Source organism: Leucoraja erinacea, chromosome 3, assembly GCF_028641065.1.
Source record: "Leucoraja erinacea ecotype New England chromosome 3, Leri_hhj_1, whole genome shotgun sequence".
NCBI lineage: Eukaryota > Metazoa > Chordata > Chondrichthyes > Rajiformes > Rajidae > Leucoraja > Leucoraja erinaceus.
Genome location: NC_073379.1, coordinates 16,365,754 through 16,382,534, shown reverse-complemented (window position 1 = coordinate 16,382,534; position 16,781 = coordinate 16,365,754). Strand labels below are relative to the sequence as shown.

Genomic DNA, 16,781 nt, shown 5'->3' with positions numbered 1-16,781 from the left:
ATCGGGCCGACCACGTGAAGGTTGCAATTTTCTACCCCCCTCAACCTTCTAAACTCCAGCGAGAAGAGGCTAAGTACTGTCAAACACTCATCATAGACTGACCCACTAATTCCTGCATTCATTGTTGTAAACCTCCTCTGGACCCTCTGCAGAGCCAGCACACCCTTCATCAGATATAGGGCCCAGATTTGCTCACAGTACTCCAAATGCGTCCTGACCAGCGCCTTATAGAGCATCAGCGTTACATCTCCAAAAGATCTCATCAATTCAACTCCATTGCAAATAATGCCGAGCATGGAATTAGCCACACAGATTTTTAGTTATTGTTGTATTTAAGGCAGAAAATAAAAGACTTTTAGATATTAAGGGATTTAAGAGGTTTAGTATTTGAAAGTGGTGCCGAGGTTAAATAAAATAGCAGGCAAGTTGAAATTGTTCAGGTTAAACTCTGATTGTTCCCTTAACCACCACAGTGAGATGATTTTTCTCATAATCTGTGGGTGGCACGGTGGCGCAGCGGTAGAGTTGCTGTCTCACAGCGCCAGAGACCCGGGCTCGATCCTGACTGCGGGTGGTGTCTGTACGGAGTTTGTACGTTCTCCCCGTGGCCTGCGTGGGTTTTCCCCGGGAGCTCACGTTTCCGCCCACACTCCAAGGACATACAGGTTTGTAGGTTAATTGACTCCGGTAAAATTGTAAATTGTCCTTAGCAGGTGTAGAATAGTGCTAATGTGCAGGGATCGCTGGTCGGCGCGGAGTCAGAGGGCCGTGCTGTATCTCTAAACTATACTAAACAACCAACCAACCAACAGGTTACTATAGTGAATTGGGCACCCAGTCTGAACTAAGGTCCCGACCCGAAATGTCACCTGCCCATTCTCTCCAGAGATACTGCCTGATCTGCTGAATTCCCGCAGGACGTCATGTTTCACTCAATATTCCAGCGTCTGCAATAAACCAAGGGTGACACAGCGGCGCAGTAGTAGAGCTGCTGCCTCACAGCGCCAGAGACCCGGGTTCAATCCTGACCCTAGGAGCAGTCAGTGCGGAGTTACTACGTTCTCCCTGTGACCTGCCTGGGTTTTTTCCGGGTACTACGATTTCCATCCACAAACCAAATGTGCAGGTTTGTAGGTTAATTGACCTCTGTAAATTGTCCCTAGTGTGTCGGCATAGAACTAGTGTGAAGTTGATCGATGATCAGAATGGACTCGGTAGGCCGAAGGGCCCGTTTCCACATTATATCACTAAACTGCAGTTCTTCGTCTCCCCTATTCGGAAGTCGTGAGCAAGTTTTGATTTTCGTTTTGGCGGCAATTCCCAAATTGTTGTTAAAATAGGAAATCCAGGTACCCGGGGATTGTTGCTGTGAATGGGTGGACAGAGATGGGGGGGGAGGGCGTTGGCAAGCGGTTCAGAGGAGTTGGTGAAAGGGATGCGCAGGGATGTCACAGGGGCAGAAAGTAGCCCATTCGGCCCATCGAGTCTACTCCAGCATTGAATCACGGCTGATCTATCTTTCCTTCTCAACCCCATTCTCCCCATAACCTTTGACACCTTTCCTAATCAAGAATCGGTCAATATCCGCCTTAAAAATAACCAATGATTTGGGGGGGGGGTGGAGGAAGTAAACTGGAGGTGAGAAAAGGCCAGAGCAAATCAGGGCTGACAACAGGTGACCTTAGGAAGGGCAGTCTGCACCCTAGCGGCATAAACATTGAATTCACCAATTCCCAGTAGCCCTTGCTGTCTCCTCCCCTTCTCAGCTCTTCCTCAGCCCTCAGGCTCCTCCTCATCCTTGTTCCTTTCTTCTCCCCACCCCACATCAGTCTGAAGAAGGGTTTTGGCCCGAAACGTTGCCTATTTCCATCGCTCCATAGATGCTGCTGCACCCGCTGAGTTTCTCCAGCACTTTTGTCTACCTTAGGAAGGGTGGAGTCTATAATGGCCCATTGTTAGCTGTGGAAGGTGTGAGAACAGGATGGATATATGACCAGTGGAACTGGTGGGGAAACTAGGGTGTGGGGCGATGGGGGGGAGAGGAGGGAGTGCTGGAGTTACTTGAAATCAGCATTCATACCACTGCTGCAGTAAGCTGCCAAGTAAGCTGCCCAAGCATAAATAAATGTGCGTGTGACAAATTATAGAGTCTGCAGAGTTTAAATAGGTCTGGGCAGGATCGAAAGCAGATTTTAATTTTGATTAAATTTTGAAGTGAGCTGGGACTGAGATCAAACATCAACCACGACAACGTGAAACGGACAAGAGAATTGAGCAACCCGTTCCTGCTTATTTTTCTCACGTTTCAGATAAGGTGGTGGCCTTTAAAGAGCTCTTTAGATCGGGATATGGATATGCAGGGAATTGAGAGGAATTAGGAAGGAACCACGGATGCTGGTTTAAACTCTTAAATTAAACTTAAATTAAGTCCTAGCCTGATCAACCTCTTCCTTCAAGTCTAATTTTATACCAAAATCATGTTAGCATCTTAACTTGGCCATAAAGCCCCATTGGCCTGTGGGTGTCATGGGTCAGAGACGCAGGGGTCGACCCGGCCAGGTGATGTGTCAATGTCCACCACCGCTGCTCTGCCTCTCCGCACCACTGTAAGCCACGTCCATCTTATCAACAAGTGCAGCTTCTTTTGCCAGAGGATGGTGAATCTATGGTCTTTAGCCAAATAGTGGCGTGTCTGTGGTCTTTAACCAGAGATAGACACAAAAAGCTGGAGTAACCCAGCGGGACAGGCAGCACCTCTGGAGAGAAGGAATGGGTGACGTTTCAGGGCGCGAGCCTTCTTCAGACTAGTCAGGGAAAAGGGAAACGAGAGATAAAGACAATGATATAGAGAGATTAAGATTAACGAATTATAGATATGCAAAAAGTAACAATGATAAAGGACATTATAAATCACATGCGTGCAGATGAGATTAGTTTATCTTGTCATCGTGTTTGGTGCGGGCACTGTGGGCCAAAGGGGCTGTTTCCGTGCTGTACTGATCCATGTTCCCATGTTCTATATCTGCATGAAGGAAAATACATGTTATGGCTTAAGCCATTTTCAGGCAAGCTAGACACAGTGAAAATGAGTAATCATAGTTTAGCTTTGTTTAGAGATATAGCATTGAAACAGGCCCATTCGGCCCACTGAGTCCACGTCGATCAGCAAACACCTCTATGCTAGTTCTACTACACATTAGGAACAATGTACAGAAGCCACTAACCCTAAACGCCTTGGAATGTGGGAAGATTCCAGAACACCTGGAGAAAACCCACCCGGTCACGAGGAGAATGTACAAATTAAGTACAGACAGCACCCGAGGTCAGGATCGAACCCGGGTCTCTGGGGCTCTAAAGCAGCAACTGTACTGCTCGCCAGAGCGGAATAGAAGGTTGTAGCCGAGTAAGAGACCATTTGGCCCATCGTGTCTGTACAAGCCCTACACACTTATTTCAACCACTTCTGTTACTTTGCAATTCTCCCCATCACTATATATTTATCCATTTTCTTCTTGAAGGCCACAATCAAACCTGATTCCACCATGTCTGCAACTACTGTGTAAAAAGATTCTTTGTCTTCATTCCCTTGTTGAGAGATGTAATGCTGAGGCTCTATAAGGTGCAGGTCAGGCCGCATTTGGAGTGTGAAACTCTGTCCAGACCCTGCACCAGATCTCCCCTCACCCTGCTCCTCTCTGTAGAAAACAATCGCAGCTGTCCTTAATCTATCCTTGTAAACGTAATTCCTCGTCTCAGGAACCATTCTTGTCAATCTTTTATTGACTTCTTTAAAGCCTACACATCCTCTTTGTAATGAGGTGAGCAGGAATGATCACATCAGACCAGTGGAGGCCATACCTGTATGTCATGAAAGTTAAGCATGAATTTAGTTTAGATTAGAGATACAGCGCGGAAACAGGCCCTTCGGCCCACCGACCAGTGATTCCTGCATATTATCACTATCCTACGCACACAAGGGACAACTTACACTTATACCAAGCCAATTAACCTGCAAACCAATTAACACCATCTGACACACACTAGGAACAATTTACACATACACTAAACCACTTAACCTCAAACCACAGACCTGTACGTCTTTGGAGTGTGGGAGGAAACCAAAGATCTCGGAATAAACCTACATAAAGTCAAATGGAGAATGTACAAACTCTGTACAGACAGCACCTATGGTCGGGATCGAACCCGGGTCTCCGGCGCTGCAAGCGCTATAAGGCAGCAACTCTAACGCTGCACCGACTCTAGACACCGTGCTGTACTAGAGTCTATCTTTATTGATAAAACTCGGTCATTTACACCTTATAAACTGCTTTCTCAACCTGCTGTGTCACGTCCAACGATATCCGCTCATATCTATCTTCAGATCACGTTACCGCTCATCCCTTTTAAACCGGAAATCTTTCGTTCATATCACCTTAATTAAAATATGCACATTTAAGAAACCCCCTGTCTCTTATTCTCTGTTTATTTCCTTTTTTTTCTTTCTCCTCTTGTGTCCGAGTGCTTCCCTTTTCTGCTTCCTGCCTCCCATTCTGTCTACTAGCTTTCGCTATTTGAGTCCCTCGCCCCAACCATTCTAGTTCCACCTCCCCTCATTATTCCTCACAAAGCTCATCTGACATGTGTTTGCCCATTCTACCGGCCTGTTGATGTCCTGTTGCAATTTATCACTGTCCTTGGCATTTTGATTAATCGATTGGAAACAGGCCCTTCTGCCCACTGAGCCCGTACCGACAACAATACACTGGCACGAGTTCCGTCATTCACAAAAAGGTGGAAGTGGTAAAGGGCCTGTCCCACTTTCACGACTTCATTCAAAACCTCAGCCGAGTTTAAAGGACCTAAAAATAAATCAAGATTGTGGTAATCTACAAACTCCTACGACCTTCCACGACCATGTTCACGAACTCCTACAAACTCCTACGAGTATGTCTACGAATATTTCAATGCCCTCCTTATGAGTATAAAGTTGCAATTTCTTTCATCACAACCATTTTTTTTTACTTGTGGACATTTTTTATTGGGCTGGAAAAAACGTCCCGACTTGCCTGATGCCACGAGTACCTACGGCTGACATAACGAGACGCTACGATATATCTATGAATTATGGCCTCCTACAAACTCGTTACGAACGTTCTGTGAGTTTGAATCAAGGGGAAAACGCGGGAGAATTCGTGAATTATCTCATGAAAGTGGAACAGGCTCTTTACTTGCACTGCAAGGTTTGGTCATTAACAGAGATCGAAAATACAATGTCCCTGATACTGATCCCTGGAGAATGACACTATTATGGAGATTCACGTGTCGTGTGAAGACTCCGTTTATCAATTAACTGATACAGACCCACCACGCATTAAGTTAATATTTAACTACTACTGTGCCGTCGCTCGTGAGCACACACACGAGTTAAACTCCAACCGCTGACCTTCAAATTCCAACCGCCAATCCTTCGAATTCCACGCGCCTAACGGCCCACCCCCCTGACCCCGTGATTAGTTGGAGTGGATCATGCCCGGTCCACATGAGAGTTCGAGCCCGACCAACGAAGGTTCGATACCAAAATGGCTCAGCCCGCCACACTATATACATTCCTTTCATCCAAAGAACATCCATTCACCACAACCCCATGTTCTCTGCCACTTGGCCAACAATTTATCAAAGTCCCTTCACACGTCAACATTGCAGATATTCCTGCTATTGGCATCTTATTAAAAGCCTTCTGGAAGTCCATTGACACCACATTGACCGTATTATTCTCATCATCTCTATGTAATCAAAAGAGTCTATCAGAATTACTATCTATCAAATGCAATTTTCCTTTCAGAAATCTGTGCTGTCTTGCCATAAATAATATATGTTCCTCCAAGTGACTATTAGTTAATTTAGTTCCGTTCATTGTCATGTGTACCGAGGTACAGTGAAAAGCTTTTTGTTGCTTGCTTTGTAGTCAGCGGAAAGACAATACAAGATTACATTCAAACTGTCCACAGTGTACAGACACATGATAAAGAGAATAACAGGTTTAGTGCAAAATAAAGTCCAGTAATGTCCAGTTAAAGATAGTCTGAGGGTCTTCAGTGAGGTAGATAGTAGCTCAGGACCGCTCTCTAGTTGTTGGTCTTGACCCAGATCAGTTAGTAAAACTTTCCTGACACTGAGGTTAAATAGACTGGCCTGAAGTCACCAGACTTATTCCCCCTCTGTTGGTCAAGGGAGTAACATTTGTCACTCTCCAATTCCCAAGAACCATGGGCATGGAGTGGTTATGGGTATGGCCAGTGCCCCATGATTTTTACTGTACTTTTCTCAAACATACTTTATTTTAATTTAATTTAGAGATACAGGTTGGAAACAGGCCATTTGGCCCACCGAGTCCGCACCGAGCAGCGATCCCTGCACATTAACACTATCCTACATTTGGGACAATTTAACCAAGCCAATTAACCTACAAACCTGAACGTCTTTGGAGTGTGGGAGAAAACCAAAGTCCTCAGAGAAAACCCATGCAGGTCACGGAGAGAACGTTCGTACAAGCACCCATTGGTAGATTTGTTGGTCAATTACCCCTAATTTAGGTGGTTGGTAGAATTGGGTGGGATTGACGGACTTGTTAAGAGTGTTTCATTGTCATGTGTCCCAGAAAGAACAATGAAATTCTTACATGTGAAAGAGTGGCTGCAGGAAAATAGAATTGATGGGAGTTCTCTGGTGGCCAGCATAGACTCCATGGGCTGAGTGGCCTCCTTCATTGCCGAGATACAGGGAAGAAGGATCTTCCTGCTTTCAGAGGTGAATGTAAACTGTGACAGACAAATTACGGGATAGGGCCAAAGTATGCCTGGAACAGTGATTGTTCGACGTAACCTGTACAGAAGTAGGCTCAGCTGGGGCCCATGTGAGCACATATGGCTAGGCATTGGATTTGGAGAAAGTGGGAAGAGTCGTAGGACAAGATGTTCAGGGTGAGGACCAGTGGAGATGAGTCTTCATAGAGGGGAAATGACTGGTTCTGCGGTCGAGGGGGAAACAAAGGGCTTTAAGTCCTTCCTGGTGGGGGATGGAGGCGTCGAGTGACTGAACATCCACAGATAAAGACGAGGGAGTGGGGGCCTGGATAACGGGAGTCATTAAAGAGACAACGGGCGTGTGAGGTGTCTTGGACATAAGTCGGGAGGGATTGGACCAGGGAGGATCGGACGGAGTCGAGGTACATGGAAATGATTTCCTTGGGGCAGGAGCAGGCGGCAACGATGGGTCTGCCAGGGCAATTGTGTTTATGGGTTTTGGAGAGAAGGTAAAACCGTCCATGTGGGGCTGCGGAACATGGTAGTTTGTAATTTCCACAACACTGTTTGATCACTCATATTTAAATCAGCAACATGCCGAGAGAGGACCGTGGACCACAGAAAGTGCCCCTACAGTGCGACGGAACTTGAGCCATCAATGGCGGTGATGATTACCCAAAAGGCCGTGCTCCCCAGAAAGTGCCCTGGACACAGCAGTACGCCACTGAGACAGTTGACACTCAGTGACAGACACAAAGTACTGGAGTAACTAAGTGGGCCTGGAAGCATCTCAGGACAACATGAATAGGTGACGTTTCGGGTCGAGACCCTTCCTCAGACTCAACAAGTTTATTTTAGGCAGGGAATGGCGATAGTGATTCTGACTTACAGTTTCAGTTTAGTTTATTGTCACGTGCACTGAGGTACAGTGAAAAGCTTTTTATTGCGTGCAAACCAGACAGGGGAAAGACAGTACATGATTACAATCAATCCATTTACAGTATGTAGTTAAAGTAGGAAATGTTTAGTTTAAGAAGGAACTGCAGATGCTGGAAAATCAAAGGTAAACAAAAATACTGGAGAAACTCAGCGGGTGAGGCAGCATCTATGGAGCGAAGGAAATAGGCAACGTTTCGGGTCGAGACCCTTCTTCAGACTTACTGACTGATGTTTAGTTTAGTTTAGTTTAATTTAATTTAGGGATACAGCGTGGAAACAGGCCCTTTCAGCCCACCGGGTCCGCGCCGACCAGCGATCCCCGCATATTAACACTATCCTACACCCACTAGGGCCAATACTTACAACATTTACCAAGCCAATTAACCTACATACCTGTGCGTCTTTGGAGTGTGGGAGGAAACCGATGACCTCGGAGAAAACCCACGTAGGTCACGGGGAGAACCTACAAACTCCATACACACAACACCCGTAGTCGGGATCGAACACGGGTCTCCAGCGCTGCATTCGCTGCAAGGCAGCAACTCTACCGCTGCGCCGTCGTGCAGCCCTGTTGCTGTAGGAATGCAGATTGAAGAGTGTGGAGCGATTGTAATGTGAGTTTGTGGATCTGCCTCTGTGGCCAGCACGCAAATAGTCGCCTGTGTTGGGCGCTATCTTGGAAGCAGATTTACGTTAAACTTTCCTTACGTAAGTGTTGATGAAACGTACTCCTTTGATAAACCAGTGTGTGCTTGCAGTGAAACATTTGCCTCAATAGTTTTAACCACATTTCAGGTTTATGTGTCTGCTTTCAGCTTGGTGGCGACCAAGGAAATAGAAGGTTCTAGAACTCGTACGGTAACAATGTCTCCGTCTGACTTCCTGGACAAACTGATGGGAAGGACTTCAGGATATGATGCAAGGATCAGACCCAACTTTAAAGGTAATTTACAACATAATGGTATAAAAACCAGAAATGCTATACCTAAAAAAGATAAAGACCCAGAAGAACCAGGTTCATATAGAGCTATAGCACTTTTAAATACAGATCAGAAAATTCTAGCAAAGACCCTAGCAAGAAGATTGAGTAAATATATTAGTAAATTAATAAACCCAGATCAAACGGGGTTCATACCTAAAAGATACTCATTTAATAATCTGAGTTTAATATAATGTATTTACATAAAATAGAAGAAGAAGTATCAATTGTTTCTCTAGACGCAGAGAAAGCATTTGATCAAGTAGAATGGCACTATTTGTATAAAGTACTGCAAAAATTTAACATGGGAGAGAATTTCACTTTATGGGTAAAATTATTATATGACAAGCCGACGGCAAGAATACTAACCAATAATATGTTATCTTCAAAATTCCAATTATCAAAGGGCAATAGACAGGGCTGTGCATAATCACCCCCGCTATTTTCCCTTGTGATAGAGCCCTTAGCAGAAAGTATAAGAACTCATCCGAATATTGGGGGATACAATACTAAAGATTCAAATAATAAAATCTCACTCTACGCAGACAATATACTTTTATACATCACAAAATCGCAAACTAGTTTACCAAATTTATTATGCTTAATAGAGGAATTCGGATCTTTTTCAGGTTATAGAATAAATTGGAATGAAAGTGAAGTTATGACGTTAAAACCTCACGAATTGACACATTTATTAAAATTTCCCTTTAAAATCACAACAGAAAATTTTAAATACTTGTGTATTCAAATTACTAGAAAATATAAATCATTATTTAATGCTAATTTTATGCCATTATTAACTAAATTGAATGCGCAGATTAAATTCTGGAAAAATTGCCGTTGTCTTTAATAGGCAGAATACACGCTATAAAAATGATTTTTTTTTACCACAAATATTATACCTATTCCAATCAATACCATTATACATACCAAAAAGCTTCTTTAAAAAGCTAGACTCTAATATTACAAATTTCATTTGGGACTATAAATCACATAGAATCCAAAGAAAACATTTGTGTAAACCAACAGATGCTGGGGGACTTTCACTCCCAAACTTTTTGTACTACTACTGGACAGTGCATATAAAAAATATAATCTATTGGTTGGACAGTTCTGCCCAACAGTCAGAATGGATAAAAATGGAGAAAGAGGACTGTTCTCCTTTTAATATAGGAGCGATCCTTTTCTCCCCGATAAAAATGAATAACACAATATACAAGAAGAACCCAATCATCCATAATACAATTCGAATTTGGAAACAAATAAAATTAACTTTAAAATTAAGAAATCTATCACTGTTAACTCCATTGGTTAATAATCCAGCATTTAAACCATCTTTCACCGATAAAACATATAACCAATGGGAAAAACTGGGAATTAAATGGATCGGTGATATGTACGAAATGGGAAACTTGTTATCAATTCAACAATTACAATCAAATTACAAGCTGAAAAATAACCAATACTTTAAATATCTTCAGATCCGTGACTTCCTGAAAAAATATATACAAGGATACCAAACTTTAACTCTAGACTCATTGGAAGAAGCAATGAACAATAAGGATGAATCAAGGAAATTAATATCATATTTATACAATAGTATCTTAAATAAAGAATTACCACAGACAGAGGCACTTAGAGAAGAATGGGAAATGAGAACTATTGATAAAAATCCTGAAAGAAATTTGGGAAAAACACTTGATATATATACATAAATGTTCGATTAATGCAAGACATAATTTAATTCAATTTAAAATTCTACACAGATTATATTATTCGAAAACTAGATTGCACAAATTCTACCCAAATACTTCCCCCATTTGTGCTAAATGTTTATCTCGGAATGCCACTATAACACACTCTTTTGTTTCTTGTATAAAATTACACAAATTTTGGAGCGAAATCTTTGAAATTTTCACAAAATTACTTAAGATAAAACTTGACCCTAACACTGAATTAATTATATTTGGATTACTGGAAGACGAGAATAAATTGAATATGTTTCAAAAACCATTTCTTAATTATGGTTTAATAACGGCAAAAAAACCTATACTGACATTTTGGAAAAATAAATCGATACCAACGCTTAAGATGTGGATTTCAAACATGTTGGAAACCCTACATCTTGAATAAATACGATTCCTCCTAACAGACAAAGTAGACCAATTCCAAATAATTTGGTCTCCATTTGTCGATTTCTTGGAAGCATATGGTGCAATACAAACATAGAAACAATCCGTTTCAGGACTGGGTGAATGGTGGTCAACAATAACAAATAGCTATCTCTCCTTTATTCTTCTGCTTTTGACCTCTGCTTCTTTTCTCTTCATTTTCTTTCTTCTCTCATTTTCCTTTTCTCACTTTCTGATATCACACACATTTCTATTTCTTTTCAATTCTTTCTCTCTCCTTTTTATTGTTAAAATAAAAATAATAAGAAGCAGTACATGAATTGTAACATGCCAATATATACTAGGTACCTATGGTACCATACTATTGTACTTCTAATTAAAAAAAACAAAACAAACCCCTAGAAATGCTGGAAATAGTCAGGAGGTCAGGCAGCATGTGGGGAAGGGCAGAGGGGTGGAGAGAGAAAGAGAGAGTAATGGGCCTGGCCCACTAAGGCGACTTTTTAGGCGACGACAGGAGACTATGCGGTCGCCACATGGTTGCCACATGGTTGCCGGTTGTCACCGGGGTGTCGCCTGAATGGTTGTGAGTAGTGTCCTCAGTCGCCCAAATAGGCATAGCGTCTTTCTGGTCGCCAAAAATGTTCCAACATGTTCCAATTTTTCGGCGACAGTGGCGACCTTGGCTTTGACGCCAAATGAGCGTAGCTTGATGTAGGTGCTGTCATAGGTTGTTGGCAGGTTAATGTAGGCAGTCGCCAGGATGTCGTAGGCAGTCGCCAGGATGTCATCAGTTGCCAACAGGTGACATAGGTTGTCGCCGGTGCTGACCGGTGAATTTCAATATCGTATTCTTCGGCAGTCACCTAAAACATTGCCTAAAGGGCCTGTCCCACTTGGGCAACCTAATTGGTGAGTTTAGAAGAGTTCAGGAGAGTTTTAAAAAATGTCATGTTGAAGACCTCCTTCGACTATGTAGAAGACCTCCTTCGACCTCCTTCGACTATGTTGAAGACTAGCTTCGACTAGCTATGCCTAGCTATGACTAACTTCGGGAAAATTGGACACCGAATAGTGGAGAGTGAAGACGACCTCCTTCGATCTCCTGTGACCTCCCTTCGACTATGATGAAGACTATCTACGACTACCTTTGACTACCTTTGATTACCTTCGACTAACAAGCCGACCTACTATGGCCTACTACGACCTACTATGACTAAACCTACGAGTAAACAAAGTATCGATTTTTTCCATGGAGACCTTATTTTACTCGTGGGCATTTTTTAACATATTGGAAAAACCCGCCACAACCTAGCTGTGAAGACCTCCTTCGACCTTGTGTTGACCATGCTGCGAGTATGAGTCGAGGGCAAACTCGCCAGAACTCGCAGATTAGGTCGCCCAAGTGGGACAGGCCCGTTAGTCCAGTCGCCGGTTTTTTGGCGACCTGCTATGACTATGACAGTCACCGGCAGTTGCCGAAAAAATCGCCTAAGTGGACAGACCCATTAATGTGTTAATGTGTTGGACTGAACTGCAGGTGCTGGTTTAAACTAAAGATAGACACAAAATGCTGGAATAATTCAGAGGGACAGGCAGCATGGCTGGAGAGAAGGAATGGGTGACATTTTGGGTTAAGACCCTTCTTCAGACCCTTCTTTATGAATGTGTCAATGACCTTTTATCTCAATTGGGAAAGATTAGAGATTAAAATGTCAAGAGATAGTGAGATGGAAAATAGAGGGTTATGTGAAAAAAGGCGTATGACGGAAAGTTATGTGAAGGTGAAAGTGGGAGGCAATGGGTCAAAAGAGAGCTTCTGTCTAAACTTTCACTGTAAAACATGCATAGTTTCAGACAAAAGAAATAGAACAAATAAATACAAAACAAAAGCTTTTAAGGTGAGAGGAGAGATTTAAGAGAGACCTCAGGGGCAACCTGAGATACTGGATACAATTCTGATTTTTAAAGGATGTTTGGACAAATATATGAATAGGAAGGGTTTAGAAGGATATTAGCCAAATGCGGGCAAATGGGAGCAGTCCAATATCCCAACTTGGGCGGCATGGACATAGAGTAATAGAGCAATAGATGCGTACAGCATGGAAACAGGCCCTGCAACCCAACTTGCCCACACCAACCAATGTGTCCCATCTACACTAGTTCCACCTGCATATATTTGGCCCAAATCCCTCAAATCCACGTACGTGTATAAATGTTTCATAAACATGGTGATGGTACCTGCCTTAACTACCTCTTCCAGCAGCTCATTCCGCACACCGACCACCCTTTGTGTAAAAAATGTTGCCCCTCGGGTTCCTATTAAATCTCCCCCCTCCTCACCTTAAACCTATGCCCTCTGGTTCTCGATTCCCCTAGTCTGGGTAGAATGACTGTGCCTCTATCCCATCTATTCCTCTCATGATCGTACACCGGATGACATGTGGGCCGAAGGGCCTGTTTCCATGTTGTTCTGCTGAGGAATAAACTCAGCGTTGGGCCTGTGAGGCCTCTCCGTAAATGTCTGCGCATTTCTAGAAGCTACAACATTGGTGCTAAAGAAAAGGTTTTTAGGAAGTGCATTGGAATTACAGTAACTTTGCTGATTAATTTCACCAACGGTATTGTGACAGAGTTCATATCAAAGATTCAGTAGTGGAAATGAATGTGCTTGAATGTTCAAAGCCAGTAGGTGAAATATTTGACAATCCCACTAATGTGCTTGTTATTTGTCTGCTTGCTACTTCTTTTGGAAAGGCTCAATCCTTTATATTTCCTAACAACCTAGAAGTAGGCCATTTGGCCCATCAAGTTATTACAAGAAAAAGAGCAATCATATTTTTTTACCTTTTGCCCCGTAAACAATTCGTCCTACAATTCCCCCCCCCAGATTCTATCATACACAGTGGCTAATTAACCTACCAATCTGCACACCTTTGGAAAGTGGAGTACCCAGAGGAAACACGTACATCACAGGGCGGCACATTGGCGCAGCGGTAGAGCAGCCTAGTCAGGGTTAGATCCTGACTATGAGCGCTGTCTGTACGGAGTTTGTACGTTCTCTGACTACGTGGGTTTCCACTGGGTGCTTCTAAAGACGTGCAGATTTGTTAATTGGCATCTGTAAATGGTTTATAGGATAGAGCTGGTGTACGTGCATTGTGTTCAGTTTTGGGCACCGGGTTATAGGAAAGATGTGTTCTAGCTGCAAGGGGTGCAGTGAAGGTTTATGAAGACGTGGGCAGGAGTCGATGGTCTGAGCTATAGGGAGGTTAAGCAGGCTTAGACACCATTCCCTGGAATGCAGGAGGATGAAAGGTGATCTTATAGAGGTGTACAATATTGTGCGAGGAATAGATTGGGTAAATGCACAGAATCTCTTACCCAGAATAGGCGAATCAAGAACCATAGGACACAGGTTTAAGGTGTGGAACCTGAGAGGTAACATTTTAACATAAAGGGTGGCGGGTATATGCAATGAGCTGCCAGAGGAGGTATTTGAGGCAGAGACTATTGCAAAGTCAAAGTCAAAAGTCAAAGTTTATTTTGCTCGTCACATCCACCCAAAGGTGCAGTGAAATGAATTTGCCAGCAACGATACACTTAAAAAGAACACACAATACACAATAAGATTTAACAGAAACATCCACCACAGTATTCTTCACTGTGTGGAAGGCAACAAGGTTTAGCCAGCCCTCCTCGCTTGTTTACCCGTGGTCGGGGGCCATGAATGGTCGAACACACTCCGCGGCTTGGAGTACCTGAATCGGCACTTTCCTACGATTCCTACGTTATTGCAACGTTTAAGAAACATTTAAACAGGTACGTGGATAGGACAGGTTTAGAGGGATATGGACCAAATGCAGACAGATGGGACTAGTGTAGATGGGACATGTTGGTCAGTCTGTTTCCATGCTGTATAACTCTATGACTCCATAACTTCCTCTACGAGTGTACATGGGGTGGGGGTACACAAGTGGGAAATCAGGAGAGCAACGGGAAGGCATAAGATGGATCTGGCAGTCAAGGTAAAACATCAATTGAGATTCTATAGGCATATTAAGCGCAAAAGGATGGGCAGAGAGAAATTAGGAGAGAAGGACCTCAGACAGATCAGCATGGCCATTTCAGTGTGGAGCGAATAAAATTTTTAATGAATGGTTCTCATCAGTTTTTTCTGCAGAGAAGATCATGGAAGCTAAGGTAATGAGGAAAATCAGTTATGGTGTCTGGACTGAAGATGGACACAAAAAGCTGGAGTAACTCAGCAGGTCAGACTGCATCTCTGAAGAAAAGGAATAGGTGATGTTTCGGGTCGAGACCCTTCTTCTGAAGAAGGATCTCAATTCGAAACATCACCTATTCCTTTTCTCCAGAGATGCTATCTGACCCGCTGAGTCGCTCCAGCTTTTTGTGCCTATCTCCGGTTTAAACCAGCATCTGCAGTTCCTTTCTACATATGATATCTGGACCATATACGAATTACGAAAGGGGAGGTATTGGTCGGCTTAAAGCACATTAAGATGGTTTCATCTCCAGGGCATGGCCAACTGCATCCTTGGACCTTGTAGAAATTGAAGAGGACGTCCGAGTGGGCGGCATGGTGGCGCAGCGGTAGAGTTGCTGCCTTTCAGCGCCAGAGACACGGGTTCGATCCTGACTACGGGTGCTGTCTGTACGGAGATTAGGAGAGTCCAGAACCAGGGGCCACAGTTTATGAATAAGGGGTAATCCATTTAGAACGGAGACGAGGAAACACTTTTTCTCACAGAGAGTTGTGAATCTGTGGAATTCTCTGTCTCAGTGGAGGCTGGTTCTCTGGATACTTTCAAGAGGGAGCTAGATAGGGCTCTTAAAGATAGTGGAGTCAGGGGATATGGGGAGAAGGCAGGAACGGGGTGCTGATTGGGGATGATCAGCCTATGATCACATTGAATGGTGGTGCAGGTTCGAAGGGCCGAATGGCCTACTCCTGCACCTATTGTCTATTGTCTATTGTCTAATGTCTATTGTAATGGGTCATCTCCTTGAATCACAATGAATGTCAAGGGCTGAATGGCCTCCTCCTGCACATATTTTCTATGTTTCTATGTTTCTACTGAATCATACCATCTATCCCACGCGGTACCACAGCAGTTTAGAGAGATTTAGAGATACAGCACGGAAAAAGGCCATTCGGCCCACCGGGTCCACACTGACCAGCTATCCCCGCACATTAACACTATCCTACACACTCTAGGGACAATTTTTACACTCATCAAGCCAATTAACCAACAAACTTGTACGTCTTTGGAGTGTGGGAGGAAACCGAAGATCTCGGAGAAAATCCACGCGGTCACAGGGAGAACGTAAAAACTCCGTACAGACAGCACCCGTAGTCGGGATCGAACCCGGGTCTCCGGCGCTACTTTCACTGTAAGGCAGCAACTCTACCGCTGCGCCACCATGTCCGCACATTCAGATGTGCCACCTTTTGGAGGACATGAAACTGAGGCACCACCTCTTCTCTCAAATAGATTTAAAAGAACTTATTCCCAGTGTTCACCCTCATTTACCTCAATTTTCTTCTAGTCTGATGTCAGTTTTGTGGTTTGAGGCATTCTATTTTTCTTGGCATCTTTGTCATAGGGTAGTGGGTGTATAGAATGAGCTGTCAGATAAGGTCGTTGAAGCTGGAACCATCCCAACGTTTAAGAAACAGTTAGACAGCTACAGGTTTGGAGGGATGTGAACCAAACATAGTCAAGTGGGACTAGTGTAGCTGGGACATGTTGGCCGGTGTGGGCAAGTTGGGCCGAAGGGCCTGTTTCCACACTGTATCACTTCATGACTATGACTCTAGAGTCATACAGCATCCTTGCCGACCAAGATGTCCCATCGACGCTAGTCCCACCTCCCCACGTTTGGCCCATATCCCTCTAAACCTTT

The 16,781-nt window shown here is 43.6% G+C and overlaps 1 protein-coding gene across 1 annotated transcript in view; it reads left to right on the top strand.

The window, feature by feature from the left end:
* The first annotated feature begins 7,461 nt into the window (after nt 1-7,461).
* LOC129693764 (glycine receptor subunit alpha-3-like) overlaps nt 7,462-16,781 on the top strand; it is a 131,654-nt gene continuing 122,334 nt past the window's right edge. The window contains exons 1-2 of the mRNA XM_055630537.1: nt 7,462-7,519; nt 8,362-8,685. Of these exons, the coding sequence (XP_055486512.1) occupies nt 7,462-7,519; nt 8,362-8,685 (382 nt within the window). The remainder of the gene's footprint in view (nt 7,520-8,361; nt 8,686-16,781) is intronic.